The following is a 21,282-nucleotide window of genomic DNA, read 5'->3' as shown; positions in this document are numbered from 1 at the left end:
TATAAAACTAAATATGTACATTGATTGTAGATATCGGTGAATATACCTTCAGCTGACTACGCTGGTCCTCCACCTCCTTATCGTTTGCTGGCACTTTGTTAACATCACGCAGACGAGTCTCATAACTCTTCAGTGTGTCTTCTGCGTCTTTAGTGTTTCTGATCACGACATCGATGGTCTTCAGCCTGAAATCAAAAGAGGTTTACGCTTCATAAAAAAGCACAGTGCCAGCCGGAAATTTATCGAGAAGAGTTCAGAGAGTCACAAAAGCCTCACTTGTCCAGATAGACGGTGGAGAGGCCGTAGACATGGTCCATCTTCCTCAGCGTGACGTCCAGTTCGGAGCGCAGCATCGGGGCGGAGCTGGTCTGCTGAGGAGACGCCAGAACCTCCTCCGTCTTCTCAGTGATGGAGTTCAAGTCTTTCTTTAAGCCCTCCAACTCAGTCTGGACTTTCTGTCATTGGAAAAAAGGGAAATTGGTTTAGGGCAGGGGTCAGCAACCTAAAATGGCTCTTTTGATTGTAAAGGTTGCTGACCCCTGGTTTAGGGGAATAATGGGATATGCAACAGGATACCTACTGGGTTTTAAACACAACATAACTAACTTTATGAAGCACTGCTAATCTAACAAACTGTGGCACGTTGGAAGGGATACTGTTTTAATTGAGGTAATTCCCTTTCCTTCCTGACTTTGTGTTCAGGTTTTGTATCTCAGTTTTTCGTTCTCGTGTCGTTACCATTTGCTCCGCCGTCTTCAGGGCGCAGGCTTTGAGTGGCTCCCTGTCCACGGGCTGGCGGAGGCGGGTTACTGTTCGATTCTCACAACCCTCCAGCCTCAGACGAAGATCCTTGATATTCGTCAGGTACGTCTTGCACACCGTCTCGTCTTGCTCTCCTGGTTGGATTGAAAAAAAAAAAAAAAAAAGAGCATAGATATTATTAGTTTGCAGAGAACACAATCTCTGGATAAATAAGCCGGTTGCTAGTCCAAGACTAAGTCCAACTTTGCATCGTGTGTAAGATATAGGTTTTAATATCAAACAGTACAGTATTAGTTACAGGATCTTAAACTTATTTACTTCTACTACTTTAAATACTTACATACATCTTAATAAACTACAGGGGTTTTAGTACAATTACTGTCTAGGATTTGTGAATGTATTCATGTGCACAATAATTGACTTGTTCATGCTTGATTGGTTCCATGTTGATTATCCATTATAGCGGTTAATTTATCAGTTAATTGATTTAATCATTCAGTGGTAAAGGTTGGAAATCAGCTGTTGTTAAACCCATGCACTGAGACAAGAATGCAACGATGAGTGGAGTTAGGAGGGATTCCAGTATCAGTGAGGATCACGAAGCTGATAGAGTTAATGGATGGAATGAATCATGACAACACACACACACACACAGTCCTGATCAGCCAATCACAAGCTCCTACTACACATCTGCCACTGTAACTGAAGCACCTTACCTGCTCTGGGTGGCACATAGCCTGTAATGTGAATCCAACAGTCAACTTACACTCAAATGACCATGACTGAATTTCAACACAAATGTCTGAGGAATGATTCAATGAGAAAATGTTTTGTCCAACTGAAAAGTGAATACACGTCTTAAAATCAATATCAGACCATGTTCGGGAGAATAAATGAAATATAACAATCAAACAGTTCACACCTTGCTCTGCAGAGCTGACCATTGTGTTGTAGTGCTGGTTGGCTCTGTTGTAGTTGGACTCGACCTGCATACGGTCCTCTGCCCCGAACGTCTGGGAGTCCTGGCTGTCTCTCAAGAAGTCCTGGTAGTGCAGCTCCAGGTTCCTCAGCGCTAGACGGTACTCCTCCACCCTCAGGGTCTTAAACTACAAGGGTGGGACAGGGACGATGGATATTAAACGGAAACGCTGTGACTTTATTTAGATGAATTCTTTACAGTACAACAAGTACAGTGTAATCTACGTATGTGTTAAGGAAAGTATTTTCTCCCTCTGTAGCGAGAGAAGATGACAAACCAAATGAAAATAACGTAACCTTTATGCACCAGCATTGTTAATTTGAAGTCAGATTTATGTTTGCATGGCGATTATGAAAACTACATGCAACAAGTACATGTTTCCAAAATGAGGTGAAACAATTAAACTAGGCTTCATTTGAATTTAAGTTAACTTACGGAAGCCCTGAGAGGCAAGTGATAAAGAAAAAAATTCTGGTGATCCATTTTCTGAGTATGATCTAAATTGTTTTCTCTCCTGAATTTTTTAGTTTTTTGCATTCATGTTTTCTTCCAGGTGAGTTTTAATTTCTCCATGCACTCTAAACACAACGTTCATATATTGTGTGTTAGGAAGTTATGTAAATAAAACTGAAAGAAAACATGAATGCTTTCAGTCCTGTTTAGAACATACAGTAGGGTAGTGGTGCACTTCAGCCTCTTGTGGCCATAATGAGTAATACAACAACAAACATCCTGACACAAATTTAAAAAAATAATCACCTGCCCACCTGAAAAAAAAAAATGGTAACTTAGATCCTGGCAAAACTTTTTTTTTTCACCAGTTCATAAGTTATAAACAAGGGAGAGAAAACAATTTAGATAATACAATATAGAAAATTGATAACCATAATTTTCTTTTTCTCACTTGCCTCTCCGGGCTTCCGTATTAACTTGAGAGTAACTGAAGGTGAACTAATCTGTTTCCACATAATGATTAAATGCTCCAGGTATTAATGCAGCAACTATAAAATGACCAGGTATACTGGCACAAATAATATCATGATTAGCAGACAATGTTAAACTACTCTTCAGCAAGTCTCTGGGTTAATGACTATGTCGATTTTAATGCTGAATATTTAAAAGTAAAAAGATATTGAGTTATATTTTCCTCCTGTCTTTGGTAACAAGTTCATGCTTAAACCAATCTGTCACTGTGCTTATAACAACTTTAAGGCTCTGTTAGTGCATTAGCCTTTCTCTAATACAGTATATCCTGTGTTGTTACCATGGTGATGTTCCAGGTCTTGATGATGTGGATGTCTCTCATGAGGTACTGCCAGGACAGCATGCTCTTCATGTCCACAAACATTGTCTGCCACATCGCCTGCAGCCTCTGGAGGTTCCCATCCAGTCTGAGGAAGGTTAAGTGGACGTTAGCACTCGCGGACTGTGTGCATGTGAATTTGAGTTAATCTAAGACACTTTGGGGGGGGGGGGACTTTTAGCTCACCCGGCAACACTGTTCACAGCGTCTTTATTGGTGGGTGGAACCAGGAAGCAGATAGACGGTACAAGCGCCTCGCTGCCTTTATCGTTGAGCACCCTCCACTTGAACGGCTGCGAGTTGTTCAACAGAGCACACTCGTCTCCTCTGTGAACTGTGATCTGGAGGAACAGAAACATAGATGCTCATATCTGACTGACTCAATCTACTACTTGATATTCCTGTAACTTACTGGTGTTTATTAAGAAAACTATTTCACTTCATTAAAGGGATAGTTTGGGTGTTTTAAAATGGGGTTGTATGAGGTACTCATCCATAGTCTGTGTATAGACAAATCCAGCGATTGCTTTATGTGTTCCGCAAGCTAGCGGCGGCGCCATTACTGCGGTTGCAAGTCGTAGTGACTGTACTGTCTGCTAACCGTGTTAACTGGTGATTTTCAGCAGAAAGCTTCTGTGGTTGCTCGTAGTAACTTATGTAAATGGTCGCCGTAGATAATAAACGCAGATGAGTCTGTATCTAAAATGGATTAAAGTCAAATTGAAGGCTTTTACGAGGACACCCACATGTTGTCTTCGTGTTTTCAACAGCTGCCGTCACTACGAGCAACAACGACACATTTGGCTGAGAGTCACCAGTTACCACGGTTAGCAGACACTTTGCACGTGTTCTGTTTGTGATGCCGACCGATTAATGATGTTCGCTTTGTGCTCATTAGGTTACCCTAGTTAAGAGCGTTATATTTTACAATAACACCACAGTTAGCTGATTGAGTTAATTTATTCTGTGGGACCACCGCAGTCCGTAGACAGTGCCTTTAACCCACTATCATTAGCTACGCTAGCTAAGCAGTGTTAAATTAGCAGACGCTTCACCATGTTAGGCTAACGTTCTTCTCAAACTACTAGACTTCGTTGTCAAAAGCAATGTTACATAAAAGTGAAAGTAAAAAATTGTACGCATCTTTAAGGATAGTTTTTTGTGTTATTGTGTGACTTTGGTTCAGATTCACCAAAGTCACACAATAACACAAACATCGAGGCAGCGGTAGACCAGCAGCAAGTTCTGCAAGGTAAAATTACTGTTTTTGTCAAAGGAGTCTGGTGGCTTTGAAGAGAGCATAGATAACGGCTTCAGTACCCTGACGGAAAGGGCTGTCTAACGGCAAGGTGAAGTGGTGAAAATATTCTGGTGTACACTTGGTGTGTCTAAAATCTGTTTTGCTGCTGCTGTTTTGCCCCGTCCACAGCGGTACACTGCTTTGCGCCCGTTCTGGTATTCCTGTCTGTTTCTCCAAACTGGGGGCGTGCCGACCGTCATCTACTGTAGGTAATACACATACTTTGTACAAGTATCTCATACAACCCAACTTCAAAAAATCCAAACTATCCCTTTTAATAGTGAACTGAAAGTTGGGCGCAGCTTTTGAACTCTTTGGTATTCCATTAAGAATTTGGCAACTATAACTATATTTATGAATATTTAAGAATTGAACGATTTCTGTGATTTTTATGCATGCAGCAGCAATTCTGGGTGTGTCTGAAAATATTTAAAATAATTAATGTGTTCAGAATAATAATAATAGAATCATACCTCCATCTGCTTGAAGTCGCAGACGGCCTGGACAGGCTGTTTGCCCTTTATTGCGGTAGCAGGGTTACGTGGTTTTAGCTGGACGATGGTCTTGGCCCTTCGCTTCAGGCCTTCCAGGTGAGTTTTGAACTCAGTCAGTTGCTCTTTCTCATCCTGTGAAAAACACAAGAAATTTATGTTTTATAGTGTTTCATGCACAATTATTACCGTTAAGCTTCACTAAGAAAGCATTTAGCAGGAGTACAAACTCATATCTCTCCTCACCACAGTGCTGTAGTGCCTCGTGCAGCTTTAAATCAACAGGTATATATCGTATAATTCCACAGCACACAGAACAAGTTGTACCCTTCCACAGACTAATAACAGTGTCTTGATTGTGTTTGGTAAGTAAACAACAGAACGGTGAATAAACCCACAGCTGCGTCCTGCAGTAGGTCTTCCAGCCGTGTGACTGTGACGGAGCGGTCACAGGTGTACTTCCTCTTCATCGTGTCTTGCATCTTTTTGAACTTGTCCTCCGCCTCCTTCACGTCAGAGAAAAACTAGACGAGGAAAAAAGTGGATGAGAGAACTTAACTTACATAAAACAGGCATCAACAGTAGGACAAAGTTAACACTTTATTGATAAAATGAACAGGGCACAGACAGTTTTTAAGTAAGGAAGTCTTGTGATGTGAGCAGAGGGCAACTCCGGGGTCTGAAAAGTGAAGCCAATGCTGAAGTGCCTTAAACTTGCATTCTTTCTTATAGCCAGCAGGGGGCGACTCCTCTGGTTGCTAAAAGAAGTCTGATTGTTTGAGAAAATGAGCCTACTTCTCACTTGATTTATTCCCTCAGTAAACATTGTAAACATGAGTTTATGGTCTCAATCTCTAGTTTCAAGTCTTCTTCAATACAGCATGATGTTCATTTAGTAAATTATGGTCCCATTTAGAGTCAAATAGACCATAAATAAAGCAGGGGATGCTTTAGGGCGCTACCACTGTTGGTGTCCGGTCTGGTAATTGTGCGTGTGTTCTTCGTAGATTTTTAACCCTTTCACAGTGTGTTTTCAGTTCATGCAAACCAACGGGTGATGTCACGGTGACTATGTCCACTTCTTATATACAGTCTATGGATGTAAGTTAGTAAACATACCTGGTAGTAGGCAGTGTTTTCTTTCAGGTGGGTTTCGACGCAGCAGCACAGCTGGAGGATCCAACTCCACTGAGTCTGCAGAGCTGCAGTGAAGGCCTGAGCAGGGAGGGTAGTGAGGAAGAAAAGGTGTTTTGATGAGGAGGGTACGGTCTATAGACTGTAGTAGTCAAGTAAGTCCTTCTCCATCTTAATAATTTTACCTCTATAGTCTTCCTGGCTGGGTGTCCGTCCCTCAGCAGTTTGTCTCCTGTGGTCTGGACAACGTTCATCTTTTGCTCCCTGAGCTCCAGATCTCTCATCAAACCCTACTCACAAACAACGACAACGATCAGAATCACATCACGGTCATCATCACTAGAAAGCACTGTGGGTAAACCTCGTTAGAACATCGTCACTCTACCGAGTAGTTGTCTTTCTTGACCGTCATGTTGGTGTTCCGTTCGCTCCAGTCGTAGTTGACCTCCTCCTCCTCTTTGTCATTCAGCCACATCAGCTCTTTGGTGGCTGCAATGACAAAGGCGTGAAGCTGGTCCAGGTAGTGCAGACGGGCCTTAGAGGCGTTCTGCAAAGGGGTAGATGACAAAAATGTTATAATACATTTTGAGGGACTGAAAGACTGGTTCAGAAGATACTGAAGGGGAACAGACGGCTAAAAAGTGACATCAAGGTATATTTTCAATGCTGAGATTGCTGGAAGATCACCGTTCCAACAGCTCAGTCTCTACTTGTTGCTGAAGTTGGAAAATAAATTCTTTATCCAGGTTTTCTGCAGGTTTCTGAAATTTATTTTAGTGTCTTTTTTTGTAACTTACCAGGAGTTTGCCGTACTGCAGCTCCAGTTTTCCCAGATACTCGCGATAGGCAGCTTTACTGGCAGGTGAGACCTGACTCTGGAGCAGGAAGAGGCAATAAGAAACATTAGAAACTATCCGTGGTAACAAATAAAAAAAACAACAAATTTTTTTTCTGTTCTGAAGAGACTACTTTATTCTAATGTTGATATATTCTTTATTTTATTTGAGATTTATTTAACTAGGTTAATCTGTTCAAATCTAAACCTCTGTTTGGAGAAATAAATACCATTTTGTGTCACTTTACTCATTCATATATACAAATCACTGAACAAATGTGAGGTGTTAGCAGTGATTCTTGAACCATGTTGACCATGTTACACCCAATAATCCAGTTTTCCTTCCCAGATAAAATATCTCTCTGCTCTATCGGAAATATATCCTCATGTCAGCAGCTTGTACCTCATCGGCCTTCGCCCTCTCGATCTTGGAGCGGAACTCCTCCACAGACTGATGCAGGCCGCGGTGGCTGCCCAGCTGGGACTCCACGGTGGGCAGGTCGGAGCCCCACTCCCCGTCATCGACCCGCCGCTGGTTCTCGTCCACCCAGCCCAGCAGATCTTGGATGTAACGCATGGTGACTTCATCCAGCTCGGGCCGCACCCTCATGGGGGCCTGCTGCAGGGTGGTGACCTGGGAGGTGTGGATCTGAGTCATGGGGATCTGGGTGGTGGTCACACCGGACTTGAGGCGCAGGTTGTACTCGCTGCGGAGGTTCACCAGCCTCTCGTGGAGACGATAGACTCTAAAGCCAGAATAAGAAAACAGAATGTCAATTAACTAGGACTGTCAAATTTGTTTTAACCCCACTAATTTAATTAACGCATTAATGCAACTTGCAATTTTTAGGGTGTAGTGAGCTTAGTTTTAAAGTTAGAGTGATGGTACCAGCATCACATAAAACTAGAAAACCTGAGGCTCCATTGGTACCGACCATGTTGTACTAGCTTGGCATGGCCATGTTCAAAGCGGTCCCTTGACCTCTGACCTCAAGATATGTGAATGTAAATGGGTTCTATGGGTACCCACGAGTCTCCCCTTTACAGACATGCCCACTTTATGATAATCACATGCGGTTTGGGGCAAGTCATAGTCAAGTCAGCACACTGACACACTGACAGCTGTTGTTGCCTGTTGGACTGCAGTTTGCCATGTTATGATTTGAATGCAGTAGCTGTGAGGGTTTCTGTTTTGTGTTGTTAATTGATTTCTAATAAATACTGTATACACATGCATTTGCATAAAGCAGCATATTTTCCGACTCCCATGTTGATAAGAGTATTAAATACTTGACAAATCTCCCTTTGAGGTACATTTTGAACAGATAAAAAATTTATGATTAATCGCGAATAACTATGGACAATCATAGGATTAATCAAGATTAAGTATTTTAATCGATTGACAAGCGTAAAATTAATTCTTTGAATCAACTGTATTTTATAATTGGTTAATTGTTTAAGTCAACAAGAACAACTGCCAATTATTCACTGACTCAAATTTGAGAATTTAAAAAAAATTTCTGCTTTACATTTTTGTAAATTATTAACTTTTGTGTTTTAGATTGTTGGTTCTACAAATTTCACTATAGTCACATTTGATCATATTAACAATTAATTGATTAATACAAAAAAAAGAGATTTGCAGGAAAATGAATAATGAAAATAATCCGTAGTTGCAGCCCTAATGTCAAAGTTTGTGTCATTTTAAGAGTTTGATCTTTGCACCTGCGGTACATCTGCTCAGCCTGAAGGTGGCGTCCATCTTTGAGCAGCTGAACATCATTGAAGAGGAAGCGGATCATTCCTTCTGCTTTCTCCAGATCTGCCTCCATCTCTGCAGTGTGCTGAGCAGGTCTCCCTGAGCTCAGCATCCTCACATCCTGCAGCGCAGAGACAGACAGACGAGTTACAGCGCTGCTGCATGTGGCGGCAATGACTTCTGGTGAAATAGTAAAGATTTGGTCTCACCGTCTGCAGCAGAGTTTCCACCTGGTTGAGCTGCTCCTCACACACCCCCGACTCCATCTGGACCTTACTGACGACCCTCTGAAGTCGCTCCAGCCTGCGGAGGGAGAGGACAAAGGTCAAAAAGCACTTTAGACAAAGTAAACTACCTTCTACTTTTTTTGTTTTGTCTGATGTGATTAACTAAAGTAAAAACAATCCGTTGACAAAGTGAAACTAAACGAGTGAAAAAAACTGAAAGCACTCACTCCATCTTCCGGCGGAACAAATACTTTAACTCGTATCCTTGATGCATGAAAGCCATGTTGGAGCCCTGCGTGTCCACTAAAGTACAGATGATGTTTTTAAAACTTTCCACAGCACTTTCTCAAGTCCTGGGAGATCCAAAACTAAAAGCTACGCCCTAACAACGTTGTTATGAAAGAAAGTTTATGACTATCAGATTATATTTTTGCGAGATTGTTGTCGTGGCAATGCCATGGTTGTCATGAGTTTGCCCTAACACGATTTTTACTTCCCATCCCACAAAGCCAACTCAGTTGCATTTGACTGCCAGAGTGGACTTTATCATTAGGAAATGAGTCATCCTCGTGGTCACACAGTAACCAGCTGATGATTCATTTCTCATCTGTATTTCTTAATATCTTGTGGGTTTTTCTTTTTTTTTTAAAACGTGGCATTTGCTTTGGCAACAGAGCATGTGATGAGGTTTGGATCGTGGTCTACTCACCTCTCAAACTCTGTCCTGAGGAGGCGCTCTCTCTCCAGTATGGCGATGTGCAGACGACCCCATTCCTTCTCCACGTCGAAGGGATGGTAACTTGGCGGCACTTTGATATGACCTGCCTGGACCGCACCCTGCAGAATAAGAAGCAGGTTAGGGCTGTAGCTAATGATTATTATCAATGAATCTCCCAACTATTTTCTCGATTAATTGTTCTGTCTATAAAATGCCCCAAAAAAAATTAAATATCACAAAACCCAAGTTAACATATTCAAATGTGTTGTTTTATCCAAAGATGGCTATATATGACAAACAAAAGTGTCACATTTTAAAAGTTGTAACTAGTGACATTTTGAAACAATTAGTCAGTTATCAAAATTGATGCAGATTCATTATCTGTCAATGGATTAATCAAGTAATTGATTCATTGATTCAGGTCTAAAACAGATTAGGTAAACTGTAGTTAAACATATATGTTAGGATTCTCTCAAAGGATACACACCTCAGTTTTCAGGGATATTTTACATTATTGTAAAGTCAGAAAGAGGGTACAAAGACAAAATCATTTGAAGGTTTCAGTTGTATACCCAGTAATTTTTCAGTTGTAAATGACTAGGCTTTAAAGGAACAATATGTAGCACTGACAGCTAGCGTTTCAAATGGGTAACAGCAGTCCAAATTCAAAACATTGGAGCCGTGGCCCGCTCGCTCCTCCGGTGTGACTGATAGCAGCCCACATTTTTTCGCAATTTTAGGGTTACCTTCTAGACACGACTGCGTTAGACTCTGGCCAGCAGCAGTTGGAATCACTTCACCGGCTGTGTGTCTCAAATACTCGCCGCCTTGATAACCAGCTGCACACGGACCAGAGAGAGATGTGCCGAGGCTTTTCAGGTTGGGTAGAATCTAACGTTAATGTTATCACTGTTGATCCAGATGGTTTGCTTTCTTCCGTGGCTGCAGAAGGCTGTTTGAGTGCCGATTTGTTTCATATGTGGCAACGGGGTGTTGAAATGGGCAGTGGACGGGATCACACCGGCCAAAACAAAAACAGACGTTCTGGACCGGAGAAGATCCTGGCTGTAGCATTGTTGTCAGAGAAGCCAGTATTTCAATTCAGCATGTTTCCTTAATCTCTGATGGCATATCATGGTCATTTTATGATTTATTACAGTAAATATATTACATATTGTTCCTTTAATCTATTGATAAATATTACACACGTTCATGTCACTTGACTTTTCATAGTGCTAACAGTCCGTAAAGTGCTAGTTTCCCTCAGACATAACAGTGGGTGGCAAAAGGTTAACTATCAAATTTAAAACTGGAATATGTCTCGGTAATATTTGTACAAAGACATATTGATATTTAAGCATATTGCAAAGATGGCTGTACAGCATAAAAATACCCCTCAAAACATTCTGTGTGGAAAACTGACTTTAAAAACTGACAGAATGCAGGTTTATTGGAGACGCTCACCTCAAAAGACTTGAAGATGTGTTTGGAGCGGTTCTTGTCTGCCTCTTTTGCAGGAAGCTCTGTTTCCTTAAACTTCAGAAACTGACGCCAAAGAACCTGCAGATCAGAAAGGGGAATAATAAATGTATCATCAGCTTCATCATCATTTGTTATTCTGCTGTTATGGTAGTCAAAACACTTTCATTCTTAAAGGAGACTTATCCTGCTCATTTCAAGGTTCATACTTGTATTTTTGGTTTCTACTAGAACATGTTTACATATTTTAATTTTCAGAAAACATTATTGTTCTCGTACTGTCTGTCTGAATATACCTGTATTCACCCTCTGTCTGAAACGCTCAGTTTTAGCGCCTGTCTCTTTAAGACCCCCTCCCAAAAAAGCCCAGTCTGCTCTGATTGGGTTGCAAAATATAGTGCACTTTGCAAAGGTAGTTCTCAAGCCGTGGGTGACATATTCTAATGAGCCTGCATGTGACATAGGAGGGGGAGCCAGATCTGAAAGGTGTTTTTCAAAGTGAGTGTATCATGATATGTCCTCTTTTAAGGCCCAGATCTACTCACCTCGATCTCCTCATAGCTGGTGGGGAACTTCCTCTCCTCAAAGACGAGGATGTGGTGTCTGATCCACTGCAGCAGCATGGTGACCAGCTCATAATACTCCTGCCAGCGAAGCTCCAGCTCCTGGAGCACAGACACAGATAGAGGTTCAAGTTAACTGAAGACCTGACATTTTTTTTATTACACAGAATTTATTTTTTTACTATTTTTGGCAGGATAGAAATGGGGCGGGGGGGAAAGAGAGAGAGGGGTGTGACATGCAACAAAGGTTCAAGACAGGAATCGAACCCGGGACGTCGAGGTTATAATGTATGAACTGTAACAACTCGGCTACAAAGGCGCTCCTATTACACAGAATTTCTAAAGCTGCTGATGCTATGACTCATCCGTTCTACATGTTTTCTTTGAAAAGGGATTATAAATTGGCTTATAGGCTTACTTTCATTTCGTTCTGACTTCAATCCTGTTTTATAGTGATAATGCTGATAGCAATATATTAAAGTAAGTAAGACATTTGTACTCCTTATTGCTTTGATGAGGTTGGACCCTTGTTTTATTGTTGCAATCATTGTAAACTGCTTTAAATAAACTATAACGACTATATAAAATATTATGGTGATCATTTAGGACACATTTAAAATACAAATATTCGTAAGAATTAGGGCTGTCAATCAATTAAGATGTCTTATTGTAATTAATCGGACATTAGTTATCTGTTCAAAATGTACCTTAAAGGAAGATTTGTCAAGTATTTCATACTCTTATCAACATGGGAGTGGGCAAATATGCTGCTTTATGCAAATGTATGTAAATATTTATTACTGGAAATCAATTAACAACACAAAACAATGACAGATATTGTCCAGAAACCCTCACAGGTACTGCATTTAACATAAAAAACATGCTCAAATCATAACATGGCAAACTGCAGCCCAACAGGCAACAACAGCTGTCAGTGTGCTGACTTGACTATGACTTGCCCCAATCTGCATGTGATGATCATAAAGTGGGCATGTCTGTAAAGGGGAGACTCGTTGGTACCCATACAACCCATTTTCATTCACATATCTTGAGGTCAGAGGTCAAGGGACCCCTTTGAAAATGGCCATGTCAGTTTTTCCTCACCAAAACTTAACGCAAGTCTGGAGCATCCTTCCTGACACGTTAGCACAACATGGTTGGTACCAATGGATTCATTAGGTTTCCTAGTTAGTCATATGATGCCAGTATCTTCACTCTAGCTTTAAAACTGAGTCCGCTACAACCTAAAAATTGCAGGTTGCATTAATGCGTTAAAGTGGCGTTAAAACGAATTTGCGTTGCTTTGACAGCCCTAGTAAGAACATATCTTGTAGGGCTCCCCCCTCTCAGTCGACTAAGATTTCTTTAGCCGATTAGTCGTTTTTTTAAGCTGAATGTCTTATTTCCAAGAAACTATATCTCTGGTAAACACCAGATTTAAAGTGGTGCTTTTGTGTGATTCTTTGTGGAGAAACTCAGTTTTACAGATCTGTTGATTAAATCAACTAATCGATCAGTCGACAAAATTGTATGAGTGTTAGTGGACTAAGAACTTCTTTGGTCGAGGACTGCCGTAATATCTTTTATTAGTTACCACCACATTTCTTGTCTCTGCTGCAAAATAACTTTATAGTTATCTAGAAGAAGATGAATTAATGATGAAGAAAAGAAGGACTCACATTGGCTTTGACACCGTCCTGAACGTCTGGTACCTGGGGCATCGCATCATACAGAGAGGAGACGTATGTGATGATGGATTTCTCATCTGGGTGGGGCACATCCACATCTGTAGAGAGAAGAAAAAAGGATTATTTTTTTTTGAAATTGACATTGCTTTATTAATTTGAATAGCAATGCTCAAATATCCCGTGAGTAAAGCGTTCTCTCACCCTCGGGGTCCAGCAGTCTGGTGACGCCCAGGTCTCTCTCTGCCACGCTGAAGGCCTGCTCCAGATTCTCCTGGTTGCTCTGTCGGTACACTTTACTCATGTCGATCAGAGTGGGCCTGCGGACAGCAAGAGAGAACAGAGAGTCGAAATGGGTTATTACTGTCAATCAAGACCTAAGAACCTTAAATCATGTGTCAAAGTTGAAAAAGTCAGCGAGAAAGACACTCAAGAGCCTACTCGACTAGTGCTGGTCTGATATATAGACGGCTGCCAGTTAAAAAAAAAATGGTATGTTAAATATTTCATATTTGATGCTGCTGTAGGCAGTTTGATCAGGAGTAGTGGGCAAGCAAAAACAAGAGTCCTCACTGCCAGAGAAGCTGAACATTCCCCCTACACAAAGGAGACAGACACATTGAGTACCTTTGAGTACACTTTGCCAGGAATATATATGCAGTCTAATAACATGTAGGCACAAGCTCAGAGCATAAAGGATAAAAGCGCATCTCATGCCTACAAATAGCAAAAAGATAGATAACTTTGAGGACACAGAATGTAGAATAGAGAAGACTTCAGAACATTTAAGATGAATTTTTAACAAGTATTCATACACTTGCACAACTCTCTGGATGTAGTATTGTTTGAGTGCCCGGGGTGGTTCTTGCTCCACATAGCAGGCCTGTCTGTAGGACAGTCTGTCCCTGCTCAGGTGGATGAGGTGAGGCTCTGATCCTGATTCGTGCTCCTCGGTCTGGGAAACTCGCCTGGAGCGAGCCCCGGGGCTGGTGGAGCCTCGGCCCGAGTCAAAGGAGTTCTCGGTGGGGATGTCCTCGCACAGCATGACCACCCGTTCCTCCAGGTCACTGGCTGAGCCCGCCGTGCTGCTGGAAGCACTGTTCAGACGCCTCTTCGAGTGAAACTTCCTCTTTAATTTCAACATTGTAACAACGGCGAAGTTCACGGCACTTCCAAGTGAGTGAGGTCAAAATATTAGCTTTTATATAGCAAAAAAAACATAACCAAGTTATGAAAAAAGCATCACTGATTTCATTCTGGCTCAAGTCCACCGATTAAATCCAATTCTCTTCTCATTGGGAGCTTTTGATCAGACTTCTGTTTCAACGGATCATCGCTGAGATTCCTCGCTGCAGCCGTTGAATCTCTGCACGTCCTGCTCTTCCTCCATCAAGATAGAACCTACTAGCGTACCTGCGTTTTGCTGCAACCTGCCGAGCCTCCAGTGAGCACGCCTCCAGGGCAACCTTTTCTCATATATGAGTGTGATACACCCACACAGTCACAGAAGACGCTCCCTTATTTCACACCGAACGATGCCAACTCAGTAGTTGTAAATGTTATTTTTGTGTCGTGTGGTGAGCCACCCCGCAGGGCTTGTTTGTCAGCTAGTATTCGTGGACGTTACAATGGATCTTTATGACGAATGTTAAGTTTTCACAGCAGGAAAAAGTGTGAAAGCATCTAATGTATAAAAACTTCTTAAAACATTCCTGCTGCAAAATCACTGTCGATTTGTAGTCCTGAGTATGTTCAAAACGCTCATATTTTTGCCCAAATAAGGCTGAATAAACTGCTTCTGTCAGAACTGCAGTGCCAGAGTTAGCAGAGAGACTTCTGTTCAGAAGCCATCGGAGTTAAAATGAATGAATGATGCTGTGGTATTTATCTTGATTTTTGATCTACAATAACCGATCCACTGTGCTGCTGAAATATGAATGTGTCATTCCTGCCTCTGAACCAACAGTGGCATAAAACATGAAAAAGTTCAGAGAGAAGATCTTCTGTCGATGTGTAAATCTCATGTCCTACGGTGTTACAAGATCCCAAGTCCAGGCAAGCTTATCTAACAAGAAAATGTTCCTGCATGATTTAAAAGAATGCTTCTAAAATGCACCAAGTCTCCATGGCATCCTTTCTAACGGCACATTCACACCAAGAGTGAAGCAAACTTTGCTACTGTATTTTATGCCTAGATGTTATGTTGAGTGTTGATGGAGCAGCTATAATGTTAGCACAGCCTGGCACTGATCGATCTGAACTCCATTCAGAAAACAAAAATTTTAAAAGTAGTTTGCTTGTCGTCTTGTGGACCGACTTGACAAAGCATGAAGTCAAACTTTTTAGAAATCTGCATTATTATGTAGTTATTCCGGCATCCTTTTAGTCTGTTTATTGCAATTAAATTACAGCACAGTCTGTTTGTTTTGGGTTCATACCGCAGTAGTGGCGTGTGGCTTGCTAGATACAGTCAATGCAATGGCGCTGTATGTGAATACAGCTCGCTGCCGTGTGATGTTAAGAACTTAGACACGACGGCGTTTGGTTTTCTGACATATCTGGGACTTACGCAACATATACAAAACAGCAACAGTGGTGATTTCTTCCATGGCTGATGCTGGAAAGAAAAGTTGTTGGTATCTATGGAGACAAGCTCCTTCTCCGCTCTTGTGCATCTAGCGTGAATGATCACAAATGATACCAGTGGTCACGTGAGTAAAGCGAGTTAACACAGCATAAGATAATCATACTATTGTTAGACAAAGAGGTTTAATCCCTTTTTCAGATCTTTTTGCAATGTATTAGTGCTGTTTATTGCATCAGATCTATGTTAAATTGGTCTTGTATTCCCCTGAATTTACCTGTTTATCCAAAACACCTCATGGTAAAGTACATACGTTTTAATAGTATGTAGTTTGACTCAAACCCTTTAACCTGGTAAGTCTTAGGGCCGCGCTCTAACCTCCAACTACTGAGGATCGGTGTCTCACCTGTGTTTGTGTATGACGGCGTTGAAGAGCTTGCCGTCCCTCCAGCTGGTGGTGAAGTTGTCGCAGCGCAGGCCCTGGTATCCCTCCGACATCCTCTGAGACCAGAGCAACAGCTTCTCTTTGGCCGTCATGTCGTCCGACTGGCCGTTCACCTGAATGTCGGAGATCTGAAGGAGGAGAGGGTGCAATCAGTCAGCGATAGTAAACTTACTTTGATTTCATTTCTTAAAAAGAAGCCCTAAACACTTGCACTGTAGCTCTTTGTAGCTTCCTTTTGTGGAGGGTTCTGATGACGTCTAGCTCTTGATCCTTTTGAGTTTGAATGCACTTATTGAAAGTCACTTTGGACAAAAGCATCTTCCAAATGAGTGTAACGTTATGTAAAAAAACAACAACACTTGGATAGCTGTCAAATTACAACCCACAAACAAAGCAGAGTTTTTCCTAATCATTATATCTAAAGCTTAGACGAATAGTGTTTTGTTCATTGAAAGGTCTTCAGGGTAAAATGACCTTTCTCATCTTGGCATAGGACTTTCCTTTTCTTTGATATTCCTCTATTGAATGTGATTGAAGTGTTGGTTGAAGGGCAGGAAAAATGTTTTTTTCCAGTTTGCCCTCTGATTTCTTCCTATAATTTCTTCCAGACTTGAGATGAGTCACATTTCAAACCTCAAATAACAACTACCACTTTTACTTGGTGGGCCAATGAAACATTAAACTCAGTCTTTTGGAGAGAAACACAAAGGCTTTGATTATGAGCCAGCAAAACAGAAATCATTAGAGTGTAAAGTCAGTTATACTGAATGTTCCAAACAATAAATACTCTAGCTGCTGTAAATGAGTGTTGGACTGTTTACCAGAACCTCCACAGGCAAATTCCTCTTTTTTTTTTTTTTTAGGAGCTGCAAGGCTATGAGTCACAAGAACATACTACTGAAAAACCATCAGCAATATATCTTCTTTTTTTGCATGAAAGAAGACAGACTCCAAGATAAACCACAGGTTTAATCAATCCAGATGTCATTTAACATAAATCCCTGCACAGGGCAGGCTTAAGGCATAGGCCATATACTGTAGGTGGTCGCCTTGGGCGCCACCTTCTGGGGGGCGCTGGTCGCCCTCTAAAAATAAATTAATTAATTAATACAACAAAAAATGCCGGATATACACTTACACCCCTGTAACTCTCTTTCTCAAATTTTTTCATGTGCCGGCCGCACTTAATTGTAGGGATGCACCGATGCCACTTTTTTTCAGACCGAGTACAAGTACAAGTACTTACATTTGGGTACTCGCTGATACCGAGTACCGATACGAGTACCGACACGAGTACTTCTCTGTGCCAAAAGACCCTCGTTAACAGCCAGCCGGAGGGTGTGAGCGACACACGACAGGCTGGGGAGTCCCGCATACAAGGCGGTGCGCTGCGACCGGCTCTAGGTCGGCTTGGAAAGGCTCGGGGCGAAGGTGGCTCGCGGCCGCAGCTTTACAGCGCTCCCCGCCCGGACCTCGCCGCACCGTGGACAAAGGGCTTGCTGCGCCCTCTCTCCGCGCCGGGGACGGCTCCCTGCTCCCGGTGCGACTGTCGACTGGGGCGGACTGTCCTTAGTGCGCCCCAACCATGGCGTGCCGCCAGATCGGGGCTCGGCCCACATAAAAGGCGCCAGGGGTCTGCGGCGATGTCGGCTACCCACCCGATCCGTCTTGGAGGGTGCAAGCAAAACCCTGTGGCGCAATGAAAGTGAGGGCAGGTGCGCGCCACCGTAAAGTGGTATTGGTGCCGTTGTATCGAAGCCGTTTTGCGAGTACGAGTACGAGTACATGAGCACAGTATCGGACCCGATACCCGATCGGTGCATTCCTACTTAATTGTTGATAAAAGTGTTGTTGTGAAACTGACTAAACACTTTTAAGCCAACAATATCAGGGACCAATTGTTTATCTATATTATAATAAATACAGTTATTTATGAAAACTAAAATCTTATTTTTTTTTGTCTTAAAACCATTGTGATGTCTGATGTGTGTTGCAGTTTACGGGGCTAGGATTAGGGTTCTGGGGGGTTGAGCCCTAACAGGGGGGGGAGAGGGGGTTCTGCCAAGGGCACCATAAGGGCTAGAGCCGGCCCTGGTGTCGACTCTGAGGGATTTGAATTTTACAATTTGATTTTGACAGCCGGTCGACTCGCTGTGTCTACTTTGCATGAATCCATCACCTAGTAGTTGCTGCCTGTGCCATATCTATGATCAGCAGTACAGACGGTACTTATGAAAAGTCACTGATGTTTGTTTTGGTCTGCTTGACGTACCAGACAGGCAGGGCTCTCTACAAAACTAGGCACATGTCGTAAAAAGTTGCAACAATCACAGGAAACCTTTTGAAAGTTAACTGTATGTTGTGTTTTTTTTAAACTTGACTATTTGACTTGTCTTGATGTAGAAAGCTCCACTGACTCAGGGCTCCAATCAGTCCACAAGAAATATCTGCAACTTGTATTTGAGTATATGGTGTCTATATCACTACTTTGAGATTTTCACTCATATATGAGATCAGAGAAACGTCCAGACGTGAGGTAAATCTGCTGTAGATGAGCTGCATATTATGCATGAAGTTCCAGTCCAGTCTCTTACTGGAACAACTGCGGTTTTATTACCACTATATACTATTTTCAGTGTTTTTTGGTATGCTGATGAGTCATTGCAGAACTAGCAATTTCACTTACAGGCTCTTCTTTTTTTCACAGGAAAGGGTGGAGGAGGGAAAAAAGAAGGCATCTCTTCCTTCTGCTATTTTCCCCTCAGAAGGGAAACCCCGGCGCTACAGTGTGGACGTGGGCACAGCGTGACTCAGAAGCTGAATGGAAACTGGACCTCCGCCCTCGCAGTCCCTTTTTAAAAGTGTTGAGAGAATATCGACTGCCTCTCTGTCACGAAGCAGGCCCGCTATTCATACCGTGTATTAGTAAACTGTGATCTGCACCTGGGGAGGAAATTCAGCTCTGATTGTGAGGACTAGAATGCACCAAAACAAAGAGATTATTATGGGTTTGTTTTGAAGAAATAATAGCTTTCTGATGACTAACTGCATCTACGTGGAAATGCCTTGTTTTATTACTCGAACATTGGATTTATGTTCGGTTAGAGAATAGTTTTATAACCTTGACGAACGGTGGGAGATCGTTTCTCTCGTTTCCACAGTAGTTTTTGAGTCGCGCCCACGTCTCCGTCCAGCTTTCTCATGGGAATCACTGAGTCACACGAGACGGGGAAAAGGATCCCACATCCACATCCCAACATAACCATCATACCCATTATAGCATCAAAGAAGCTCCATGTATTCCCACTTTTTCCCCCCCTCCTAAAATCTACCAAACCATCTGCTAAATGAATATCCAAACACGCCTTCTTCTCAATCAGAAACACATCTGCCCGTTGACGAATGCTTTCCTCCAATGTGGCCTTCGCTGTCATAGGTGGTATTTGATACTGTTTATGTTTGGGATCCGGTTTGAATTAGACCCCTCACAGAGCCGCACAGTACAGGACCACAGAAAGGAGTAAAACAAAGTCTGAATGAATAGCTTTTTTTCAATGTTTAGTCTTTGTGCACTCGAGGACAGGAGAAGCGGCGGTAGTTGTGTATAAGAGCGTAAGTGCTGCCAAATGTGCAATAAAGCCCATTTGGAAATGATTGACTGTTGGCCTCCGCTGTACTGGAACTGCTGTGTCAACATCAGGAGAATTTGAGGCTGACGATTGAACCTCAAAGAGGGAACGGCACTCTGATTTTCCTTACCGTGCCACGGAAGTAAACTAATCACAATGTAATGAAAGTAGACTGCATGAAATCCATGTCTCTCATAAAATGGAGGAATTTGATCCTATATAATTAATGTGCTAAACAGATAAACACCACATGTAGCTCAGGAAATGTGAGATTCCAGTCAGTTCAATTTGAATACATGCAAAATGCAAGTAAATGCTATTTAAATAATGACTGACTGAGCTTTTGTGTCCAATAATGTCTGTACTAGTTTAATGTCCCTGCCGTAAATACAGTAAATTAGAGCTAAATTAGCCCTTAAAAGTGTCCTACATACCTGGAAGTGAAGGATGATGGTCCAAATCAGTCCCAGGGTCAGCTTGGGGTTTCCATCTGCAATGTCATCATTCCTGATGTTGACCAGTTTGACCTGAAAGGTGCATGGATACCAATAAAACACAATCAGTCAGTTTTAAGGTTTATTTGAACCGTGAAGAGTTGAAACAAAGAAACAAAACTCAACAAGTAGGAAAACAGAAAAATCGAAATGCTCCTTTGATATAAATGCGCATTAAAAGTGGCATTATTTAAAATGTGCTATTCTACAAGAGGGTTAAACATTTTATATGGTATATATACGGTATATATGGCAACCATTTTTAACCTTTATAGAAAAAATGGACGCTACTGATATTTTGACCCCATATTATATATGGTTTGCTTATTCATTTATTTATTTGTAACTTTTAAATCATTTATTAAGTTTGTCTTACCACTCATTTATTATTATTATTTTTTTATATATATATATTTTTTTTCCGTTTATTGCATTTTTGAAATTCTATTTATTTTATTGTTAGTGTCTCTTGAATTTATTTTATATGCACATGTCCGTGTTTATGTAATTGATTATGTTTGATTACTACTTTACTAAATGGTACAATAATATTATAATATGGATGGGGCTCTGTTGGAGCAGAAACGGGAGGGGAATTGTACTGTATCGGTGATTTTAAATACCAACAAAGAAAACCTTGACAAAAACAAATGTCATTGTTTACTGACCTGTCTGTGTTTGAGAAAGTCCAGGGCGATCTGTACATTCTGCAGCTTGTGGAAGCGCATCCGGCCTTTCTCCCGCGGCTGCAAGAAACGAGAGGACACCAAACATCAGGAGGAGGTGAACACATGAGGGTTGTCTGATCAACACACAGCAAGGCCCCATGACGAGGAACAGGTGTGTCGGTGTCCAGCAACACCTTTTGTGCTTAAAAAAAAAAATCGATTCTACT

The 21,282-nt window shown here is 41.7% G+C and overlaps 1 protein-coding gene across 13 annotated transcripts in view; it reads right to left on the bottom strand.

The window, feature by feature from the left end:
- The window catches only part of pleca (plectin a), a 165,368-nt gene that overhangs the window by 17,406 nt on the left and 126,680 nt on the right, over nt 1-21,282 (bottom strand). For 9 of the 13 annotated variants that reach the window (XM_074614384.1, XM_074614387.1, XM_074614393.1 and 6 more), the window contains 24 exons: nt 21,056-21,133; nt 20,328-20,420; nt 16,226-16,392; nt 13,440-13,555; nt 13,230-13,336; nt 11,533-11,652; nt 10,973-11,068; nt 9,500-9,627; nt 8,773-8,866; nt 8,530-8,684; nt 7,208-7,550; nt 6,767-6,844; nt 6,355-6,516; nt 6,155-6,259; nt 5,955-6,050; nt 5,234-5,359; nt 4,818-4,970; nt 3,231-3,385; nt 3,006-3,132; nt 1,685-1,868; nt 1,479-1,499; nt 739-896; nt 277-455; nt 47-185 (listed from right to left, as the gene is read on the bottom strand). In XM_074614384.1, coding sequence (XP_074470485.1) covers nt 47-185; nt 277-455; nt 739-896; nt 1,479-1,499; nt 1,685-1,868; nt 3,006-3,132; nt 3,231-3,385; nt 4,818-4,970; nt 5,234-5,359; nt 5,955-6,050; nt 6,155-6,259; nt 6,355-6,516; nt 6,767-6,844; nt 7,208-7,550; nt 8,530-8,684; nt 8,773-8,866; nt 9,500-9,627; nt 10,973-11,068; nt 11,533-11,652; nt 13,230-13,336; nt 13,440-13,555; nt 16,226-16,392; nt 20,328-20,420; nt 21,056-21,133 — 3,180 coding nt within the window. The remainder of the gene's footprint in view (nt 1-46; nt 186-276; nt 456-738; nt 897-1,478; nt 1,500-1,684; nt 1,869-3,005; nt 3,133-3,230; nt 3,386-4,817; nt 4,971-5,233; nt 5,360-5,954; nt 6,051-6,154; nt 6,260-6,354; nt 6,517-6,766; nt 6,845-7,207; nt 7,551-8,529; nt 8,685-8,772; nt 8,867-9,499; nt 9,628-10,972; nt 11,069-11,532; nt 11,653-13,229; nt 13,337-13,439; nt 13,556-16,225; nt 16,393-20,327; nt 20,421-21,055; nt 21,134-21,282) is intronic. The other 4 variants (XM_074614386.1, XM_074614394.1, XM_074614390.1 and 1 more) reach the window with 1 other exon arrangement.

This window comes from Sebastes fasciatus, chromosome 17 (assembly GCF_043250625.1).
Source record: "Sebastes fasciatus isolate fSebFas1 chromosome 17, fSebFas1.pri, whole genome shotgun sequence".
Classification (NCBI taxonomy): Eukaryota; Metazoa; Chordata; class Actinopteri; order Perciformes; family Sebastidae; genus Sebastes; species Sebastes fasciatus.
Note: the sequence above shows the minus strand (reverse complement) of the source record. Positions and strands in the feature narration are given on the sequence as shown.